This window comes from Carcharodon carcharias, chromosome 8 (genome assembly GCF_017639515.1).
Source record: "Carcharodon carcharias isolate sCarCar2 chromosome 8, sCarCar2.pri, whole genome shotgun sequence".
In the NCBI taxonomy this organism is placed as follows: Eukaryota; Metazoa; Chordata; class Chondrichthyes; order Lamniformes; family Lamnidae; genus Carcharodon; species Carcharodon carcharias.
This window is the reverse complement of record NC_054474.1, coordinates 40,653,851-40,674,143: the sequence shown is the minus strand read 5'-3', so window position 1 is coordinate 40,674,143 and position 20,293 is coordinate 40,653,851. Positions and strand designations below refer to the sequence as shown.

General features: G+C 42.7%; 1 protein-coding gene across 1 annotated transcript in view; it reads left to right on the top strand.

Moving 5' to 3' along the window:
• Positions 1 to 763: 763 nt before the first annotated feature.
• Positions 764 to 20,293, top strand: part of ppp2cab (protein phosphatase 2 catalytic subunit alpha b) — a 30,308-nt gene continuing 10,778 nt past the window's right edge. Inside the window, exon 1 of the mRNA XM_041193078.1 lies at positions 764 to 1,153. Coding sequence (XP_041049012.1) covers positions 1,052 to 1,153 — 102 coding nt within the window. The 5' untranslated portion in view covers positions 764 to 1,051. The remainder of the gene's footprint in view (positions 1,154 to 20,293) is intronic.

Genomic DNA, 20,293 nt, shown 5'->3' with positions numbered 1-20,293 from the left:
GAATAGCATGAACGCAGGACTTATTTTGACTCGTGGGTAAGGGTACTGCCATTCAGTTAATCTGATATCTATGTAAAAATCAATGAAAACATTACAAAGAGTTTTATAACCATACTATTTCCACAATAAATGTCATTGTAAGGAGGTGGATTTGGTACCATCGAGACTAATCGTTGAAGCATTTTACACAGCCTAAATTGAATTCCAACTCTCCTGCCAGAAAATAACTCAATTATTGCAGGAATGCAGAGTCCATCCCCCAGTAATTCAAATTGAAATAGTTAGAAAGCAGAAGTGACAATATTCCCTCTATGTAATTATTGAACCTAACTCCAGGTTGCTTAAGTGGGGTGTCCAGGATTCCAAAGAGCATCAACCTCAAGCGAGGTTCCCTTCCTCACACCTCCGAAGCCAAAACCAGGTTTTGCCTGAATTTTGAAATAAACTCAGAATTTTGCTCAACAGTGCAAAAATGAATGTACCCCAAACTAACCCCCTTTAAGGAGTTGAACCTAGCAATGAAACCTTTTGAATTCGTTGTCAATAGAGTTCAGCATTCATAAACTAAAATTGCACTAGAGGCAACTTTTCTATCAGTTGGATGTGTGTATGTAGGGAGGGGAGGGGGGTGGGTTGGATTAGTCACCACAGGCAGTGATGCTGGACTGTACGACAGCGGTTGTAATGCTGCTGACTGGGAGCTGCCGCGCTTGCTCGGCTGTCAGCGGTGGGGGCGGGTACAGGAGCGCGCCTGCGCGGATCTGACTGCAGGTTGGCGGCCATTTTGTGGAACAGAATCTGGAGCCGGAGGGAAGAGGGAGAGGGTTTGGGAACCGGGTCCCAACGGCAGCTTGCTGCACCGGCTCCACAGCAAAACTTTCACTTTTGCGACCTCTCCGCTGCCGGGCAGTTTTTTTAAGTTATTTGTATATTTTTTCAAATAAAGGGGGAAAGGGTGGGGGGGGGAAATATTGCTCCTTGATATAAGATCCACCTCTTGCCGTCCTGTGTGAGTCGGTTGCTTCAGCGGGTGATCGGAATAAAGTGAATCATGGATGAGAAGGCGTTCACCAAGGAGCTGGACCAGTGGATCGAGCAGCTCAACGACTGTAAGCAGCTGACGGAGAGCCAAGTGAAGACGCTATGTGAGAAGGTGAGGCCGCGGGCCGGCTTTATCTTTAACCTCCTTTAAACAAGCGGCCAGCGGCTCGTTGATTGGCTTCCCCCGCCCCGCCGGGCGGCCTAGTGCCCGAGCCCCCGTCGGAAATTGTTGGCCGACTCAGGATTAAACCTAAAGCGGCTTCATGACCAGGGGTTCGTTCCCTAACCCTCTCTTGCCCGAGGATTGTAAGCGATCGATCCGCCGAAGGATTGAGATATGGGTTTATCTGCCGGGGCTCCCAGGATGAGGGAGCCGGCATTTGTTTGCGGCAGAAACTCAAAACCTAAAATGGCGCCTTCCGGGGCTGCACTTCCAGCGGCTGGAACCGAGCGCACTGAGCAAAAGAAATCCATTCCTGTCTGAGATAATAGCTTCAAGTACTGCCCATTCTCTACCCACACCTTTACCAAAAACAAAATAACTATTCACCGTATTTCATATCCCACCGTATAACTGCATTATATACCGTTTTTTACCATCTTGGTTTTAATTTCTGGGCGATCCTGAAAATTGTAATGTATCTTGGGACGGCTCGTAAATGTCTGTCGCTCACTCTGATGAGTATGTCTTTCATGTTACGGAATTTTTTTTGTGTATGTCTATAATGCTACGGAAAGTATACGATTATTTGACTACGTAACAGGGGAAAGGAGGAGGAAGTGACAAATCATATTGTCTAACCAAATGATCAGATATTGCATACATCATCCTAAATGGATTGCACTGGTGAAAGAAAAGAAAACGGCTTTATATCCTTTAAATTTCAGTGTACAGTGTACTTGTAGGGTATCTCCTTATGAAAATATTAATGCTAATACCAGGTAATGTATGTTTGTCCAGAAATACTTGGGTTATTTTGTTCTGATTAATGTACTTTAACTCAACTATCATCCCACGTTTGGCCCTTCACTGGAATTTTGTGTATGAAAATTCATGACTTGGGCGTTGATTTTTTTTGGCACTGAATGCTGTTCATTCACTTATCAATGGGTGTATCATAGCCCTTTGAAGTTACATCATTAAGCAACAGTGGTGTACAGGAAGGTGTGTATTTTGAAAACAAATTGACGTCATTGAAGAATGGAATGCACATGCTTACATTTTCAGTATACTAACCTGTTTTCTCTAACTTTAATTAAAAAACATTAAAGCCAGCTTTTTTGCCATTGCTGCATTTCAGCAGTATGCATCATGCTTTTTTTTAATAGCCCATTGACTTTTTTTGATAAATCAAGTGGCAGGTATTTCTTAATATTTAACCTGAAAGTAAGATTATATAAATTTTCTGGCATTAAGCCCCCCATAGCTATTGGATTCTAAATTCGTGATGTGACAGGCAGCCTCAAGGATACAAATATTGATCATATGTAACTGGTTGTTGCGTATTCTCAAGATTTTTGTTTAAATGTTTAAAAACATTGTTTTTATTTAAGTTAAATTGGCTGAATAGGCCTTGTGACATGTCTTTGCCATTTTGATGCCTTTGAAGCATTTTCTTCCATTTGCATGTGTAACTGGCAGTGTATTCTAAAGCTGTGCCAGAATTAATTCTGACCTATTTATTTCTGACAGGGAGCGGTTTGGCCATTCAGTGTCAGTCAGTTTTGTCTTGCAGGTAGATTTTTAATAGCTTGTTGAGGCATAGTTACTATTGTGGCAATAGGTAAACATAGTTACCTATTGTGGTAAAATTTATTGATGCATGACTGAGCTGGTAGAACATTTTGTTGCCAACAACCCCACGTGAATTTTCTCTGTGCCTAAAATGGTGAAATTTCTCAATGTTCCTGCTGCTCAACCAAGACTAGCTTTATTCCCCCCTGGGTCACACAGCGACATGCAATAAAGAGGATGGTGGTTGATCTGTCAATACTGCACTACACAACCAGCCTTTTTTCAGCTTATCCATGTGGCTGAGGTTTGGAATTTTGACAGCCTGCAGCAACAACAGTAACTTATTTTGTTAAAGGTGCTCCATCATTATAAACCATTCCAGGGCACTTCACAGGAGCATAACAGTATGGCACTGAGTTGCATAAGACATATTAGGTCAGATGTTAAAAGACTTGGCCAGAGTAATAGGTTTTAAGGAGTGCCTTAAAAATGGAAATTGAGGTGAAGAGGTTTAGAAAGGGAATTTCAGAGCTTAGGTCCTAGGCAACTGAAGGAACGGCCACCGTGGGGTGGTTAAAATCAGGGATGCTCAAGAGGTCAGAATTACTTCAGTGCAAATATTTCAAAAAGTTGTGGGACTAAAGGAGATTCCAGAGATAGGGAGGGTCAAAGCCATGGGGAGGATTTGAAAACAAGGATGAGAGCCTTAAAATCAAGATGTTGCTTGACTGAGCCGGCGGAGAGCACAAGGTAATAGGCGAATTGGACTTTGTGCGAATTAAGACACAGGTTGTAGAGTTTTGGATGACCTCATGTTTACAGAAGGTGGAATGTGGGAGACCAACCAGGAGTATGTTGGAATAGTGAAATCCAAAGGTTAAAAAAAGGTATAAATGTTGGTTTCAGCACTAAATGAGATGAGACTGGTGATGTTACAGAGACGGAAATAGATGATCTTAGTGATGGCATGAATATGAGGTTGGAAGCTCATCTCGGGAATCAGCTGTGTTCTAGCACTGTAGTACCATACGTTGTTAGTCTTCTATGCTAAGAATACTTTTTATAACATAAAAGCAAAATATTGTGGATACTGGAAATCTGAAATAAAAACAAAATGCTGGAAATAGCCAGCAGGTCAGGCAGCATTTGTGGAGAGAAATATTGTTTCAGGTTGTGGAGTACTTTCATCAGAGCAGCAATATTTTTTAATAAATTTTATTTTATTAATTTGAAGTTCAGATTTACATTATCTAATGGCTAAATTCACTGCATGTATGTTATTGGTCATTTAGATGGGGGGAGAGTGGGGGTGGGCTTGTCTTATTTGCTTTCTTGGCTTGACTGGGGGCTGACAAATTGCTTTGATGTTTCTTAACTAGGGAAGGGAGAAAGCTGTCAGGCTGCTGACATCAGCTTGTGCTTTAGAGTTATTAAAAGGAAAAACATGCTTTGTCATGAAAAAGACAACATTTTTTTCCGAGGCAACTTTTGTGCATTTCATTGATGGTATAGGTAGATAGCAAGACCAAAGTTGTTAGATGAGGGAGACCTAAGGAACATTTGATGGAAAGATTAAGATTGAGGCATTGTATTGAGAAGAATACTGGATGTATGTATTGAGCATGCAAAGTAAAGCAAGTTATTTAATCTATTGGGTGAAGTTTTCAGCAAAAGAGCGGATAGATTGGATAAATTAGAGATTATTAATGTGAAGATTTATCACGGGCAGACTTAGAAAGGGACTTGGGGTAATGGACACTCCAATTTAAATGTTCAGTCATTGTAATGCTCTTTAAAGTTAAGCAAATACATTACTTGGATGTTTGTCAAAACAATGAAATATTGAGACTACTGAAGTTCTGCTTATGCTTTTACAATGCAGTGTGAAGAAACCTGTGGATTTATCATCAAGGCCCTAACTAAGGAAAACTAATCAAAATGTATTGTGTACTATATTAGTGAAGTGCATGCACATTATCACTTCAAAATAATATGAAGGATTAGAATTTAGTGACATAAATGATCATTAAGTAAACAATGATGTTAACATTGATATTGTTCTAGAAAGAACTTTCTTCCAAGAGTGCTAAATGGTTAGGAAAAATCTACTTGGCAAGATAGGAAACAAGATTTGGGTTATTAAAGGAAGTATGGAAAGTATCTAGACAACTTGGAAGTAATGGTGGTAAGACCCTGTAGCCTCAAACAACAAAGTCCCAAACCAGTTACCTGCAATACAAACTGGGTAGCTTTTTTAAAATTAAAACACTAAGCCTGGGATTTTCCAGCCCCGCCGTGGCGAGAGGCAGTGCCCCAGCCAGAAGTCCATTGACTTGCGGCGGGACTGGAAGATCCCAGCGGCGGATGGGTGCGGAAAATTCTGTCCTAAATTTTGCTGTCACCATCATAAAGCTTGAGATTTGGCTGTTTTGTTGATCATTGAATCTATGAATGTAATTTGAATACAGTGTAGTGAAATATTTGTCTTTTACCTTGGCTTTGGATTTAAATGACCAGTGTTATCTTTCCTATAGGAGAGAAGTTTGAGCCTTCATTTGGCTGGTAGTACTTTTTCTGTTGAGAACCTGGAAAAATGACTTGGCCTCAGATAATTTTGATTTGTAAAGATGTGATAATTGTTGGCAATGGGGATTTTATTACTGTAAAAGGTGTAATTATTGTAATAATGTGGTGCTTCACGTCTGGTTTAGGACTGATTAAGTGGCGTGTCATATGATTGGTCAAAGGAGGAAGAGCCAGGAAGTGCATATTGTTTGCCTCATATTAAGTTTGTGAGAATGATTCTGAGCTATGGTGAAGTGCTTTCCACCAAATTTATCACCCTATGAACTTGAAAGCTACAGAGGAATCATATTTTTTTCTTGGACAAAAGGCCAAATTCTGCTTTTTGATTTAGTGTCAGGTTATTTGACATTGGGGAAATGGTACTGTCATAGTTATTGAGTTAGTGATCCAGAGGATTTGAGTTCAAATCCAATCAAGAAAATTTGAGGACCTAAATTGCTTTTTAAAAGCTAGCATCAATTTAATTTTTAAAAAATCAGTATCTTAAAAATCCAAAATAAAAGCAAACTGCTGCACATGCTTGAAATCTGGAATAAAAACAGAAAATGCTAGAAAAACTCAGGTCCGGCAGTATCTGTGGGGAAAGAAACAGCGTTAACTGTTTGAATCTGTATGACTCTTCAGAGCGAACATGTTTAGTAAATAAAATACCAATAGTATTTTTATAAGTACAAATTAAAGGAGTTTTGGTCTGATATGCTTAATTTTTTCCTACAATCTCTCATCGTTTGTCAGTGAGGAGAGAAGTAATAGATTATTGTCAGTTTAAGCCTTTTAAGTGTTAGCTTGGCTCACTTGTCAGAAAGGGTTTGGGGCAGCATTCCTTTTAAGCTGCACATTCGCGCACAAGTCAATCCCTTTATATTACTGTTCAATCACACAAAAAAAATTAAAAAGCCTACAAGTTGGTCACAAACAACCAAAACATTTGTGGGCACATTGGTTAGGGGTTTGTGCCCACCCTGACTTGCATACAGAAATCGAGACTTAATACCTAAAGGATTGCTGCAATGTCAGATGTGCCACCTTTTAGATGAGACATTGAACTGATGCCCTGTCTATCTCTGGGACCATGAAGTGTGCAAATTGGCAGTTGTGTTTTCATTTGTGTTAAACTGGGCTTCATAAGTTATTTAATTAAATAATTCATAAGTTAATTGAAGATTGCTCTGGGATGTAGAGTGTGGCTTGATGAGGTGCTGTCCATATAATCTCTATCTGTCCTCTTTAAATGAAGGAATAAATGGAATTAAATATTTTAATACATCAATATCAAGTTACCTCAAATCCAAATTAAGTGCTGTGGTGTCAGAGTAAACTTTTTACTGGCTGCCCATCTGTGCCATGGGATGACAGTAATGAACTTCTTGGATGTATGCAAGTGTGATTGAAAGGGCCCAAATAAGCTGAGTGGCTGTGATAAAACGTGGGTCAGGTTTGTGCTAATGTGATGCATGATTCAAGAAGTCATCCCAAAATCAGGATCTTGTACCGTTGATACAAGACGGTATCAGTGCTACAACTTATTTTTGTAAATTGTGATTTCCATTTGTTTGAAGACCACACTTATTTTCCAAAATTATCTAATTAAACTGGATTTTCTATCCCTGTTTAATCTGTTGGGGGGTTGTCCAGATTTGTCAACTTCAGAGTTTCTTTGAATCACTTAATTTTGAGGTTTTAGTGTCCTTTTGAAATCTAACCCTATGGTTAATATTTAAACTAAAACAAAAAAGTCATAGGCATGGCTATAAATTAGGCATAAATAAACTGAATTGCTGGATTGTTCTCTTGTCATCCTTTTCATTAGTGCAGGGTTCGCCAGCCTTATTACTTAAAGAGCCTTTTTTTAAAAAAAAAAATTGCCTAAAAGAATAACTGGGAAACACAAGATAAAAATTTGGCATTTCAAAACTAAATCTTGGTAAATTGCAAAATTTCACTGTGGAATGCATAATTTGGCATATGCAGGTATGGTGTCTCAAATCCAGCTGTCTGAAGACATTTTTAGAATGTGCCATGCATCAATTTTAATTGAATAAAATTTTTAAAAATACCTTACTTGGACAATTCAGCTAGGTGTTGCATTGGTGCGATGTGACGCCAGATTATTTATCCGCTTCCCTGCTTGTGAGCTGGTCTGTTCCTGCACTCCAAGTGACCCATGACTCGAACTGCTCGTGGCCTGAAATCTGGCATATAAGACAATTTTTTTGACTATTGATTCTTCTTTTTATAAGCTTCTAATAGCACATTTGGTATAATTAACATCTCATATATTAGAAACAGTAACGCTCGCAACCATAAAACCTGTTCCATGAACCAAAGGCATTATACCATGGTGTAGCTATACTGCTCTATTATGGTTTATTTAGAGCACGATGATGTTTTTTGCTAAAATGGTTTGAAGCTGTAAAGTGCAGCACTCACCTTTTATCCTCACGATAAGAACACGGCTCTTACTTTTCTGGATTTAATTTTGTTAGGTTTTTTTCATGTTAATGCCATCCATCTAGAAAAGGTTGGGAACCACAGACTGGATGTTAAATGTCCTCAGGTTGAAGACTCCTGCACTAGTGGATGATTATTTGGGAAGCAAGATGTACAATGTTGTCTTTATTTTGGTAGGAGGAAAAGAAGAGGGATAGTATTGAATGTGGCTTGACTGGTGCATACATTCATTTTTTTGTTAGTGGACAGCTGCCCACCAGGAGGACAGTGGTGTAGTGGTAATGTCACTGGAGCTACTCATCCACAACCCAACACCAGAATATCTTGGTATCGCTCTTGACTGTACATTGACCTACTGGCAACATGTCCAGAACATTGGAGCTAAGATCAAGACGAGAGAATCTCATACGAAAACTGGCAGGTACCATCTGGGGCAGCAGATGCGCACTGCTTCACTTGCCCTGGTTGACCCAGCTGCAGAGTACTGCTGCTCAACCTGACTCGGGAGCCACTACACAAACATGGTAGATATCCACCTCTGGGAAGTCATGAGAATTATTTATGGAACATTGAGACCAACACTGGCTTCCTGTACTAGCACACATTCAGTGAATGTCCTGATTTTGGCAGGGAAAACGTTCTCCTCGCAGAACACCATCAGCTGACAGCTAATGAAGCACTCTCTCTGACACAAATCCACAAAAATCCCACCCACTCATCTGAAATCCTTCAGGCCTGACTAGAATACACTCTACACCCAGCAAACTGATGACGCCTCCCGGTGGAGCACCACCTGGTTGATTGCAAACGTCACCTGCAACCTGGTAACTGACCTGAGTGGTGAAGCCCCAGATTTCAACCTTACATAGAAAACCTGGACAGGCCAGGGAAGATGTGTCCATTGGTCTACAAGTGGAACATGAGCAATAGCTCAAATTGTGACTGTGGCCATCCGAGCCACATATTGAACTTCTGCCCTGAGATATCAAAACCGTTCACACTGCACAGCTGAAGCTATTGAATGGACTGTTAACCTCAACATCAAATTATAACTGCTTCCCCAGCCATACGATCATTTATGCTGGACTAGTAGTCCAGAGGTCCTGACTAACAATGCAGGGATGAGTTCAAATCCCGGAAACACAGCACCTGGTGGAATTCAAAATTCAATTAATTAATCTGGAATTAAAAGCTACTTTCAGTAATGGTGACCATGAAACCATCAGGTTGTCAGAAAAATAAAATCTTGATCACTAATGTCCTTTAGGGAAGTAAATCTGCCTTCCTTACTTGGTCAGGCCCACATGTGAGCTGGTCAGTATCTTTGCCACAGTTGTGTACAGATCCAATTTAATATCTCTTTTAAAGGACTTAATATCTCTACAAGTCAAGCTATGTAGTCAGGAGCAAACAGTATGACACTAAACACAGGGATGCTCTGCATGTGTACATGGAAATGATTTGATCCATGGTCAAGTGCTGCAAATGTAAAGATTGAGTGGTCTGAAACAATCCTATTACTTGTGTTTAAACAAGATTTGAGATTGCAATCTGTCCTTTCTAAATCTGTTCATTGATTAGTATTAGTGTTTGAAATTGGATTAGTAATCGTGAAAACCCAGCAGCTTCTGACCTACATGTGAAATCAGTTCACACTACGTGATTGACTACTAATGCCCTTCATTGCAAGGTACTTGTACCAGAATTGACAATGAATATGATCTTACTAATGTTGCGTAAACACTGATAATGTTTCTTTTAAATCAATAGAGTTGAGCATGGTGGACTACATTAAAATAAAACTGGCTAAAATATTCATTTCACGGTAACCATTTCCTGTAGCTTTATCTTTTTAGCTTCTGTGTTATATGATTATTTTGACTTGGCGTAACTGATTCTGATCAACTGCAGGAGCAAACAGGCAAATGGCAAGTTTTGAGGCTAGATAATTCCATAATTGATCTTTTGACCACAGCACAAACTAAGAATACAAATGCGGTTAACGTTGTAACTGATCAGAATAGAATTTTTCAAACCTGAATGCTATGAACCCAAGACTGTCCAAGCTGTTGGGCTACTTCTTATGCTATGGTGCTCACGTACCATGCATACATTTTAAATAATGCTTCCAATAATTTTCATATATCATAATCGGAAAATGCAGTTCTTCTAATTTAGGATTTAGCCACTGAAAAGACAGCCCTTTCCAAACCAACCCAAGGCATTTTTAACAGGATTAGTACAAGTACAAATAGATGAACATAACTATGTCATAACCAACTCAGAATTCTCAAACTCTCTTGACTGAGAAGCTAAATTCTGTCCTATTATGTGATTCTTTGGAAAAGTAAAGAAATTCCTAGCAGTTCAGGGTCACTGAAAATTTCACACAAACTAAGCATATCCAGCTGCTAGACTGGGCCAGCTGCAGGTGGTGAGGGAACCAACAAGAGGGAAGAACATACCTGACCTCATCCTCACCAACCTGCCTGCTGCAGGTGCACCAGCCCATGACAGTATCAGCAGGAGTGACCACCACACAGTCATTGTGGAGACGAAGTCCCGCCTTCACATTGAAGATACCCTACATCGTGCTGTGTAGCACTACCACAGTGCTAAATGGGATAGATTTCGAACAGATCTAACAACTCAAGATTGGGCATCCATGAGGCGCTGTGGGCCATCAGCAGCAGCAGAATTGTACTCGATCCCAATCTGTAACCTCATGGCCCAACATATCACCCACTTTACCATTACCATCAAGCCAGGGGATCAACCCTAGTTCAATGAAGAGTGCAGGAGGGCATGCCAGGAGCAGCACCAGGCATAACCTGAAAATGAGGTGTCAACCTGATGAGGCTATAACACAGGACTACTTGCATGCCAAACAGCATAATCAGCAAGTGATATATAGAGCTAAGTGATCCCACAACTAAGGGATCAGATCTAAGCTCTGCAGTCCTGCCACATCACATCCAGTCATGAATGGTGGTAGACAATTAAACAACACACTGGAGGAGGAGGCTGCACAAATATCCCCATGCTCAATGATAGGGGAGCTCAGCACATCAGTGCAGAAGATAAGGTGGAAGCATTTGCTGCAATCTTCAGCCAGAAGTGCTGAGTGGGTGATCCATCTTGGCCTCCTAAGATCCCTAGCATCACAGGTGCCAGTCTTCAGCCAGTTCGATTCACTCCACATGATTTCAAGAAGTGGCTGAAGGCACTGGATACTGCAAAGGCTATGGGGCCTGACAATATTCTGGCAATAGTACTGAAAACTTGTGCTCCAGAACTTGCCACGCCCCATGCCAAGCTGTTCCAGTACAGCTACAACACTGGCATCTACCCGGCTATGTGGAAAATTGCCCAGGTATGCCCTGTACACAGAAAGCAAGATAAATCCAACCCAACCAGTTACCGTCCCATCAGTCTACTCTCGATCATCAGTAAAAGTAATGGAAGGAGTCCTCAACAGTGCTACCAAGCGGCACTTGCTTAGCAATAATCTGCTCACTGCTCAATTTGTGTTCCTCCAGGGCCACTCAGCTCCTGACCTCATTACAGCCTTGGTTCAAGCGTGGACAAAAGAGCTGAACTCCCGAGGTGAGGTGAGAATGACTGCCCTTGACATCAAGGCAGCATTTGACAGAGTGTGACATCAAGGAGCCCTAGCAAAACTGGAATCAGTGGGAATCTGGGAGGCCGGGGTGGGGACTCTCCACTGGCTGGAGTCATACCTAGCACAAAGGAAGATGGTTGTGGTTGTTGGAGGTCAGTCATCTCAGCTCCAGGGTATCACTGTAGGAGATCCTCAGGGTAGTGTCCTCCGGCCAACCATCTTCAGCTGCTTTATCAATGACCTTCCTTCCATCATAAGGTCAGAAGTGGGGATGTTTACTACTGACTGCACAATGTTCAGCACCAATCTCGACTCCTCAGAAATTGAAGCAGACCATGTCCAAATGCAGCAAGACCTGGACAATATCCAGGCTTGGGCTGACAAGTGGCAAGTAACATTTGTGCCACACAAATGTCAGGCAATGACCATCTCCAACAAGAGAGAATCCAACCATCACCCATTGATGTTCAGTGGCATTACCTCACTGAATCCCCCAATATCAACATCCTAGGGTTACCATTGACCAGAAGCTGAACTGGACTAGCCATATCAATACTGTGGCTACAAGAGCAGGTCAGAGGCTAGGAATCCTGTGACAAGTAACCCATCTCTCGACTCCCCAAAGCTTGTCCACCATCCACAAGGCACATGTCACGAGTGTGATGGAATACTCCCCACTTGCCTAGATGAGTGCAGCTCCCACAACACCCAAGAAGCTTGACACCACCTAGGACAAAGTAGCCTGCTTGATTGGCATCACACCCACTCCCTTCACCACCATCGCACAGTAGCAGTAGTGTGTACCATCTACAAGATGCTCAGCAGGAATTCTCCAAGGCTGCTTAGACAGCACCTTCCAAGCCTATGACCACTACCATCTAGAAGGACAAGGGCAGCAAATAAATGGGAAAACCAGCACCTTTGAAGTTCCCCTCCAAGTCACTCACCATCCTGACTTGGAAATATATCACCATTCCTTCACTGTGACTGGGTCAAAATCCTGGAACTCCGTTCCTCACATACCTATACCACATGGATTCAGCAGTTTAAGAAGGCAGCTCACCATCACCTTTTCAAGGGCAACTAGGGATGGACAATAAATGCTGGCCTAGCCAGTGAAGCCCACATCCCATGAATGAATTTTGAAAAAGTAGTGTTTTTAAATTTTTGAGCTAACTAATTAGTGTATTTCAAAGCTTATAAATTCCTAATATTGGTAAAATATTGAATAATTACATGACCATTACACTTAACCTTTAAGTCAGTCAAAAACAATTAGAAAGGCAAACTAAACCATTTTGTTCTGGGCAACTCACATATTTTTATGCCAAATGAGGTGGGACTAATCTGGTTTATTCTTCTGTTGCGAAAGGTAGTATATTTCATTTTGTGACTCAGCTAAAAGCTAGTAAAACTGGCTTGGCCAGTGTAGGTGAATAAGAATAATTTAACAGTATTTCCAACTTCTTGTTTGGGACTTTAGAGTTTCTGCACCCGAGTGCCAGCTGGTGTCTCAAATTCCGCCATATATTGGAGATGTCATTGGATGTAGTTGACAATGTGTTTTGCTGTTAGCTTACAGATGTATGCTGTGCTTTGGTTGATTGTTATAGCTCCATAGACTGGTTCATGGGCTTTCCCTATTCAAAGCATAATAATTTATTTTCTTACCAGGACGTTGCACTTCATACTGTCATTGTATTCTATCTGCCACATGTTCGCCTATATCACTGTCAGATCAATATCTTATATCTTTCTTTCATACTCACTTGTATACCTAATTTACTACTGTGTAAATTTGGACACCAATTTCTCTAGCTGTATATATGCATCATTGATGTACACAACAGAACCCTACAGGATGCTACTACCCACTGAACCACCATTTTGAGAAACCACCCTTAGTTTTTACCTCTTTCGTTCCTTCTAACTAGTTACTTAATATCTTTATCCTGACTCAAATCTGCTTTGATAATTTGTTATTTCTGTTGTATATTATTGAATGTTTCTGAGAAATGCTAATGTTTTGCTTTCAATACCTGGAACTAACTTTTGGAAGTTCAGAAAGGAGATCTCTTAGAATGGAAATTTTACTGGGGTTTCCTTTAACACCAAAAATTTAGCCACTAATTTAATGGTGAATTGATCAGGAAATGCCAGTCCACCTAGGACTCATTGGAGAAAGAATTGGAACCTTTGTTATACTGGTAGCTGATAGTAATAGATTTCCTGAACTATAAGAACCCGACACCTAAAGGGAAGAAGGGTGTTAATACATAATTATTTCTGATCATTGATGAGGAAGATTCCCTAGTTTACATCTTTTAATGATGGAGATGTAGGAGTAGATTGGAAAACATGGGCACAGGGTTTGGGGACTTAAAAGATGAAATATAGAAAGAAAATGAAAAAAGGAAACACTTGCGTCTAAATGCTTATGGTGGCGATGGTATTATCACTGGACCAGTAATCCAGGGACCCGGGTTCGAATCCCACTATGGCAGGTGGTGAAATTTGAATTCGATAAAAAGCTGTCGATTGTCAGCAATCTGGTTCACAGGAGGAAGATCTACTGTTCTCACCTGGTCTGGCCTACATGTGACTTGGTCCCAGAGTGATGTGGTTGATGGTTAACTACCCTCTGAATTGGCCTAGCAAGCCACTCAATTGTATCAAACCACTATAAAGTCAATAGAAAGGAATGGAACAGGATGGACCGCCCAACATCAATCTTGGCACCGGAACCGACACCAGCGACCTCACCCCGTCGACCCTGCAAAGTCCTCCTTACAAACATGTATTGCTGAAAATTGGGAGAGCTGTCTCAGACTAATCAAGCAATGGCCTGATGTAGTCATAATCACAGAAAAGTACCTTACAACGTCCCAGATACCCAAGGATGATGATGGTGGTATGTCCTGTCCCAACAGCAGAGGTGGCAACACAGTTGGGAGCGAGATTCCCTGGGAGTCCTCAACATCAACTCTGACCCCATGAAGTGTCATGGCATCTGGTCAAACATGGGCAAGGAAACCACCTGCTGATTACCATGTACCCTCCGACCTCAGTACTCCTCTATGTTGAACACAACTTGAAGGAAACACTGAGGGTGGCAAGGATGCAGAATGTACTCCGGGTGGGGGACTTGAATACCCATCACCAAGAGTGGCTGAGCAGCACCGCTACTGACTGAGCTGGCCGTGTCCGAAAGGACCTAGCTGTTACACTGGGCCTGCTGCAGATGTGAGGGAACCAACAAGAGGGAAGAACAGACCTGACCTCGTCTCCCCAATGTGCATTTGTCCATGACAGTATCTGTAGGAGTGACCACCACACAGTCGTTGTGGAGACGAAGTCCCGCCTTCACATTGAGGATACCCTCCATTGTGTTGTGTGGCACTACTACCGTACTAAACGGGATAGATTTCTAACAGATCTAGCAACTCAAGACTGGGCATCCACGTGGTACTGTGGGCCTCAGAGGCAGAACTGTACTCTCCCATAATCTATAACGTCATGGCCCAGCATATCTCCCACTCTATAATTACCACCAAGCCAGGGGATCAACCTTGGTTCAATGAAGAGTGCAGGAGGGCATGCCAGGAGCAACACCAGGCATACCTAAAAATGAGATGTCAACCTGGTGAAGCTACAACACAGGACTACTTGTGTGCCAAACCACAAAAGCAACAAGTGATAGATTCCACAACTAACGGATCAAATCGAAGCTCTGCAATCCTGCCAAATCTAGTCGTGAATGGTGGTGTACAATTAAACTACTCTTACTGGAGGAGGAGGCTCCACAAATATGCCCACCCTCAATTATGGAGGAGTCCAGCACATCAATGGAAACGATAAGGCCGAGTATTCGCAGTAATCTTCAGCAGGAAGTGCTGAGTGGATGATTCAGCTCGGCCTCCTCCAGACGTCCCCAGCGTCACAGATGCCCGTCTTCAACCAATTTGATTCACTCCATGTGATATCAAGAAACAGTTGAAGGCACTGGATACGGCAAAGGCTGTGGTCCCTAACAACATTTCAGCAATAGTACTGAAGGCTTGTGCTCCAGAGCTTGCAGTGCTTCTAGCCAACCCAATCCAGTACAGCTGCAACACACATCTACCCAACAAAGTAGAAAATTGCTCCAGTATGTCCTGTACACAAAAAGCAGGACAAATCAAACCTGGCCAATCACTGCCCCATCAGCTAACTCTGCATCAGTAAAGTGATGGAAGGGGCCGTCAACAGTGCGATCAAGTGGCACTTGCTTAGCAATAACCTCACTGGCACTCAGTTTTGTTCTACCAGGGCCACTCAGCTCCTGACCTCATTACAGCCTTGGTTCAAACATGAACAAAAGAGTGAACAACCGAGGTGAGGTGACAATGACTGCCCTTGACATCAAGGCTGCATTTGACCAAGTGTGGCATCTAAGCCTCCTAGAAAAATTGAAGTTAGTGGGAATCAGGGGGAAAACAAGAGGCATACCAAGCACAAAGGTAGTTGGTTGAGGTTGTTGGTGGTCAATCATCTCCATTCTAGGACATCACTGCAGGAGTTCCTCAGGGTAGTGTCCTAGGCCCAACCATCTTCAGCTGTTTAATCAATAACGTTCCTTCCATCATAAGGTCAAAAGTGAGCATGTTCACTGATGACTGCACAATGTTCACCATTTGCAACTCCTCAGATACTAGAGCAATCCATGTCCAAATGCATCAAGATCTGGACAGTATCCAGGTTTGGGTTGAGAAGTGTCAAACAACATTCACGCCACACAAGTGCCAGGCAATGATCATCTCCAACAAGAGAGAATCTGACCATTGCCTCTTGACATTCAATGACATTACCGTCGCTGAATCCCCCCACTATCAACTACCTGGGGGTTTCCATTGATCAGAAACTGAACTGGACTTGCCATATAAATACTGTGCCTATAAGAGCAGGTCAGAGGCTAGGAATCCTGCAGTGAGTAACTCATCTCCTGACTCCCCAAAGCCTGTTCACCATCTACAAGTGGAATACTCTCCACTTGCCTGGATGAGTGCAACTCCAACAATACTCGAAGCTTGACACCATCGAGGACAAAGCAGCCTGCTTGATTGGCACCTTATCCACAAACATTCACTCCCTCCGCCACCGCACAGTGGCAGTAGTGTGTACCATGTACAAGATGCACAGCTGGAACTCACCAAGCCTCCTTAGACAGCACCTTCCAAACCCATGATCACTACCATATAGAAGGACAAGGCAGCAGACACATGGGAACACCACCACCTGGAAGTTCCCCTCCACGCCACTTACCATCCTGACTTGGAAATATATCGCTGACCCTTCACTATCACTGGGTCAGACTCCTGGAATTGCCTCCGTAACAGCACAGTGGGTGTACCTACACCACATGACTGCAGCAATTCAAGTAGGCAATTCGCCACCACCTTCTCAAGGGCAGTTAGGGATGCTACGATTGATAGGTCCTCCCAGTCATTAATGCCGTGCTGCTAGGCTTCAAGGAGAGCTTCAGAGCGTCTTTATAACATTTTCTTTGTTCTCCCTGGAACACTTGCTGTTTGAGAGTTGAGGAAGCAGGACCTAGTCGGGGTGATGCTTTTCAGCCACCCGGACGGTGTCTAGTTTATCTTTGATTTTGCGGGAGTTTTGCCAGAATGCATGTGGAGCTGACTTCAAGAAGGATAAGAGCGTTTATTTGATCATCCAGTAGATGTGGCAGAGGCATTGCTGTTGGAATTTCCCTAGTGCTTTTATGTGTCAATGAAACACAGTCCAGGCGTCACTGCAGTGTTGGTGTGTGGTGACAATAACTGCTCTGTACGTTAGAACTTTTGTTGACTTGCGGAGGTCTTTGTTGTCAGTCACTCGCTATCGTAGCTTGTAGAAGACTGACGACGCAGCTGAACTGGTTTTGGAACTCCTCGTTAATGGTGGCCTTTTGAGGGAGGTGGCTGTCTTGATATGTGAAGTGCTCACCATATTCCAGAGTCACTCCTTCTGCATGGGAGGTGGAATATTTGGCTGAGCAGGTCTGGGTTGAAATGAATTTTGTTCTGGCAACATTCAAGGACAGGCTGTGCATCTCTTGTATGCAGAATTGTAGAGATCGAGAGTGGCTTGCAAATCTGGTGCAGAGTGGGCACCCACACTGCAGTCATCACGAACGGCAGATCATGTATGTCTGTGGTCGTCAGTTTAGTTTTGACACAGAGGCAATAGAGGTTGAAGAGTTTTCCATCTAGGTGGTATTTAATACTTAGACAGAGGGGTGTTGATCTTTAAGGTGAATAGCCACTGTCAGGTAGATTGTAAGTAGTACGGTGGCTATCTCTCAGCCTTGACACCAGTCCGGATTTTGAGGAGGAGTGTTTCAGATCTCCCACTCAAAACAGTTGCAGTCATGTGATCATGAAACCATTGCAGAACTGTGAAGAAGTTTCTTGTTCATGGAAATCTCTGGAGCACAATCCATGGAGCCTCAAGATTTACTTTGTCAGGTGCTTTGGTCAAATTGATGAATGCAATGTAGGGTTCCTGGTGTTGTTCTCAACATTTTTCTTTGATTTGTCTGGCAACAAAGACCATGTCACAGGTTCCCCTGGAAGGTCTAAAGCCATACTGTCTCCTGGAGGATTTCCTTAGCCATAGGAATTAAGTGATTCAGGTGACTGCGTGTCAGGATTTTCCCTGCTTTGAACAAGAGGGAAATGGTTCAGTAGTTTCCACAGCATGATTGTGTCCCTTGAAGATAGTTACAATTGTCACATTCCTGCAGTTGGGGATGGTTGAGGGGGGTCGTTTTCCTCCCAAATCCAAAGGATGAGTGCATGGACAATGGTAATGTCGCAAAGCACTCCCTTGCGCCTTTGCTTATTGTCTGTTCAGGAGCTCACTGTTGTGATCTGGAAAGGGTATTCCAATCAACTCCTCTTCAACAGTTCTCATTGTAACCCTGTGTTGTCATGGATTTCAGGCTGTGAGGCAATTTTTTTAAAATTTAACTGAACTGAATCTGACTGACAACATCTTTGAGGGGGTGGGAAACAAAGTAGAGGCCAATTGAACGGGTGTGAAAAGTCCACCAACTTTAAAGATCTCAGCTGGAATACCATTGGGGCCATAGGCTTTGTTGCTCATCTGTTGTTCTTGCAGCTCTTTCATCAATGGTGGCACACCCATGGTTTCTACCACAGGATACTGGGGAATAGCCTGAAGAGTATCAGCTGCCACTGTGGATTCGTGGCTGAGGAGTTGTTGAAAATGTCTTTCCAGCATTGACCGATGGAATTGTCATCCTTAAGAAGAGGGGCACCATTCTGAGCGAAGAGGGTTTTGTCCATTTGATCTTGGACTATAAATTATCCCTGGTGGCTTCAAAAAAAAGCTTCACGTCATGACGGTCAGCATATTGTTGGATCTCGGGCTTTCTCTTCCAGATTTATCTTTCGGTGCCAGGCTTGAACTGTTGGAATGCTGCTTCCTTGCAAGCTTGGGTTATTCTGCCAGGCGATGAAGGCTGATCGTTTTTATTCTAGGAGGTCATGTATTTCAACATTGTTTTCATTGAACCAGTCCTGGTGGTGATGCTGCTTGAACCCAATGGTCTGGACACAGGAGACTAGTACAGCTGGTTATTTGATCCACTGTTCTGAAACTAAGCTGGATGTGTTAAGTTTCCAGATTGGTTGTGAGCTGTACATGGAATTCCTCTCTTCGGTCAGGCTCCTTTAGCACTGAGACATTGATCATCTTCCTCTTGGACTTTCAGACCTTGCAATGCCTTGGTGCTAGGTGGATATTCATCACCGATCAAACAAGTCGATGATCTGTCCAGCAGGCATCAGTCTCCCACATGGATCGAGTGGTAGACATCACTTATATCAATCACTGGAACAATGACATAATCCATTATGTGCCAGTATTTTGATCTAGGATGCCACCATTTGGCTTTGTATTTGCCCTGGCAGAAGAGGGTGTTTGATATAATGAGACTATACTGAGCACGCTTTGTTAGCAGGAAGACACCACTTGCGTTGGTTCTCCCCCCCAACACCCCCCCCCCCAGTTTACCCCAGTAGTTCCTTTCCAGGCATTGGCATCATGGCCAACCCCGGCATTTTTTTGTCCTTTTGGGATGTCTGTGAGGGCAAGGTCAAAATAGAACTTTACCTTGACATCTTCATTGGCATCTAGGATCGGGCTTAAGCTCAGATGACGGTGACATGTTGATTACAGCTGAACTCTAAATAAAGTATCATGAGCCTTTCCTTTTATACAATTGGAGAGTTACGACAGTGCATCCAAGATCCTATTCCAGGTGGCAGAACCGACTCTGGACATGACAGTTCCTGTCACCCTTTCTTTTCTATTGGAAGTTGTATCGTCCTGCTTGTTCTTTTAGCTGCCCCTCCCCAGGAAGGCGGGTCTCACTTGAGTGCGGCGATGTCAATTTGGAGTCTTGATAGCTCGCATGATACAATTGCAGTACTTCTTTCCGGATTGTCTTGAGATTATCCATAAGTGTTCTAATGTTCCCAATTGCGAAATTAAAGTTTTCTTTCTTTGACCACAAAGAGGGTGGATCCGCAACCAAGAGAAAGTGGGCCAGCCTATTTTTAGGGAATCTTTTCTGGCCCCTTGACACGTGGGGTGAGCAGTGGGTATTCTGGAAGATGACTGCTCAGTTACAAGTGCTACTAACCAAAGACGCCTCTGTCCTAACACAGGTGTCTGATGACCTTCATGCACATGTCACCTTGTTGCAGATTCTTGACTAGAGACTCCCAGGTTCGCAGTCCTGTCCCCATTCCCAATTCTCCATCAAGCCACATTACTTGACAAATTTGCCC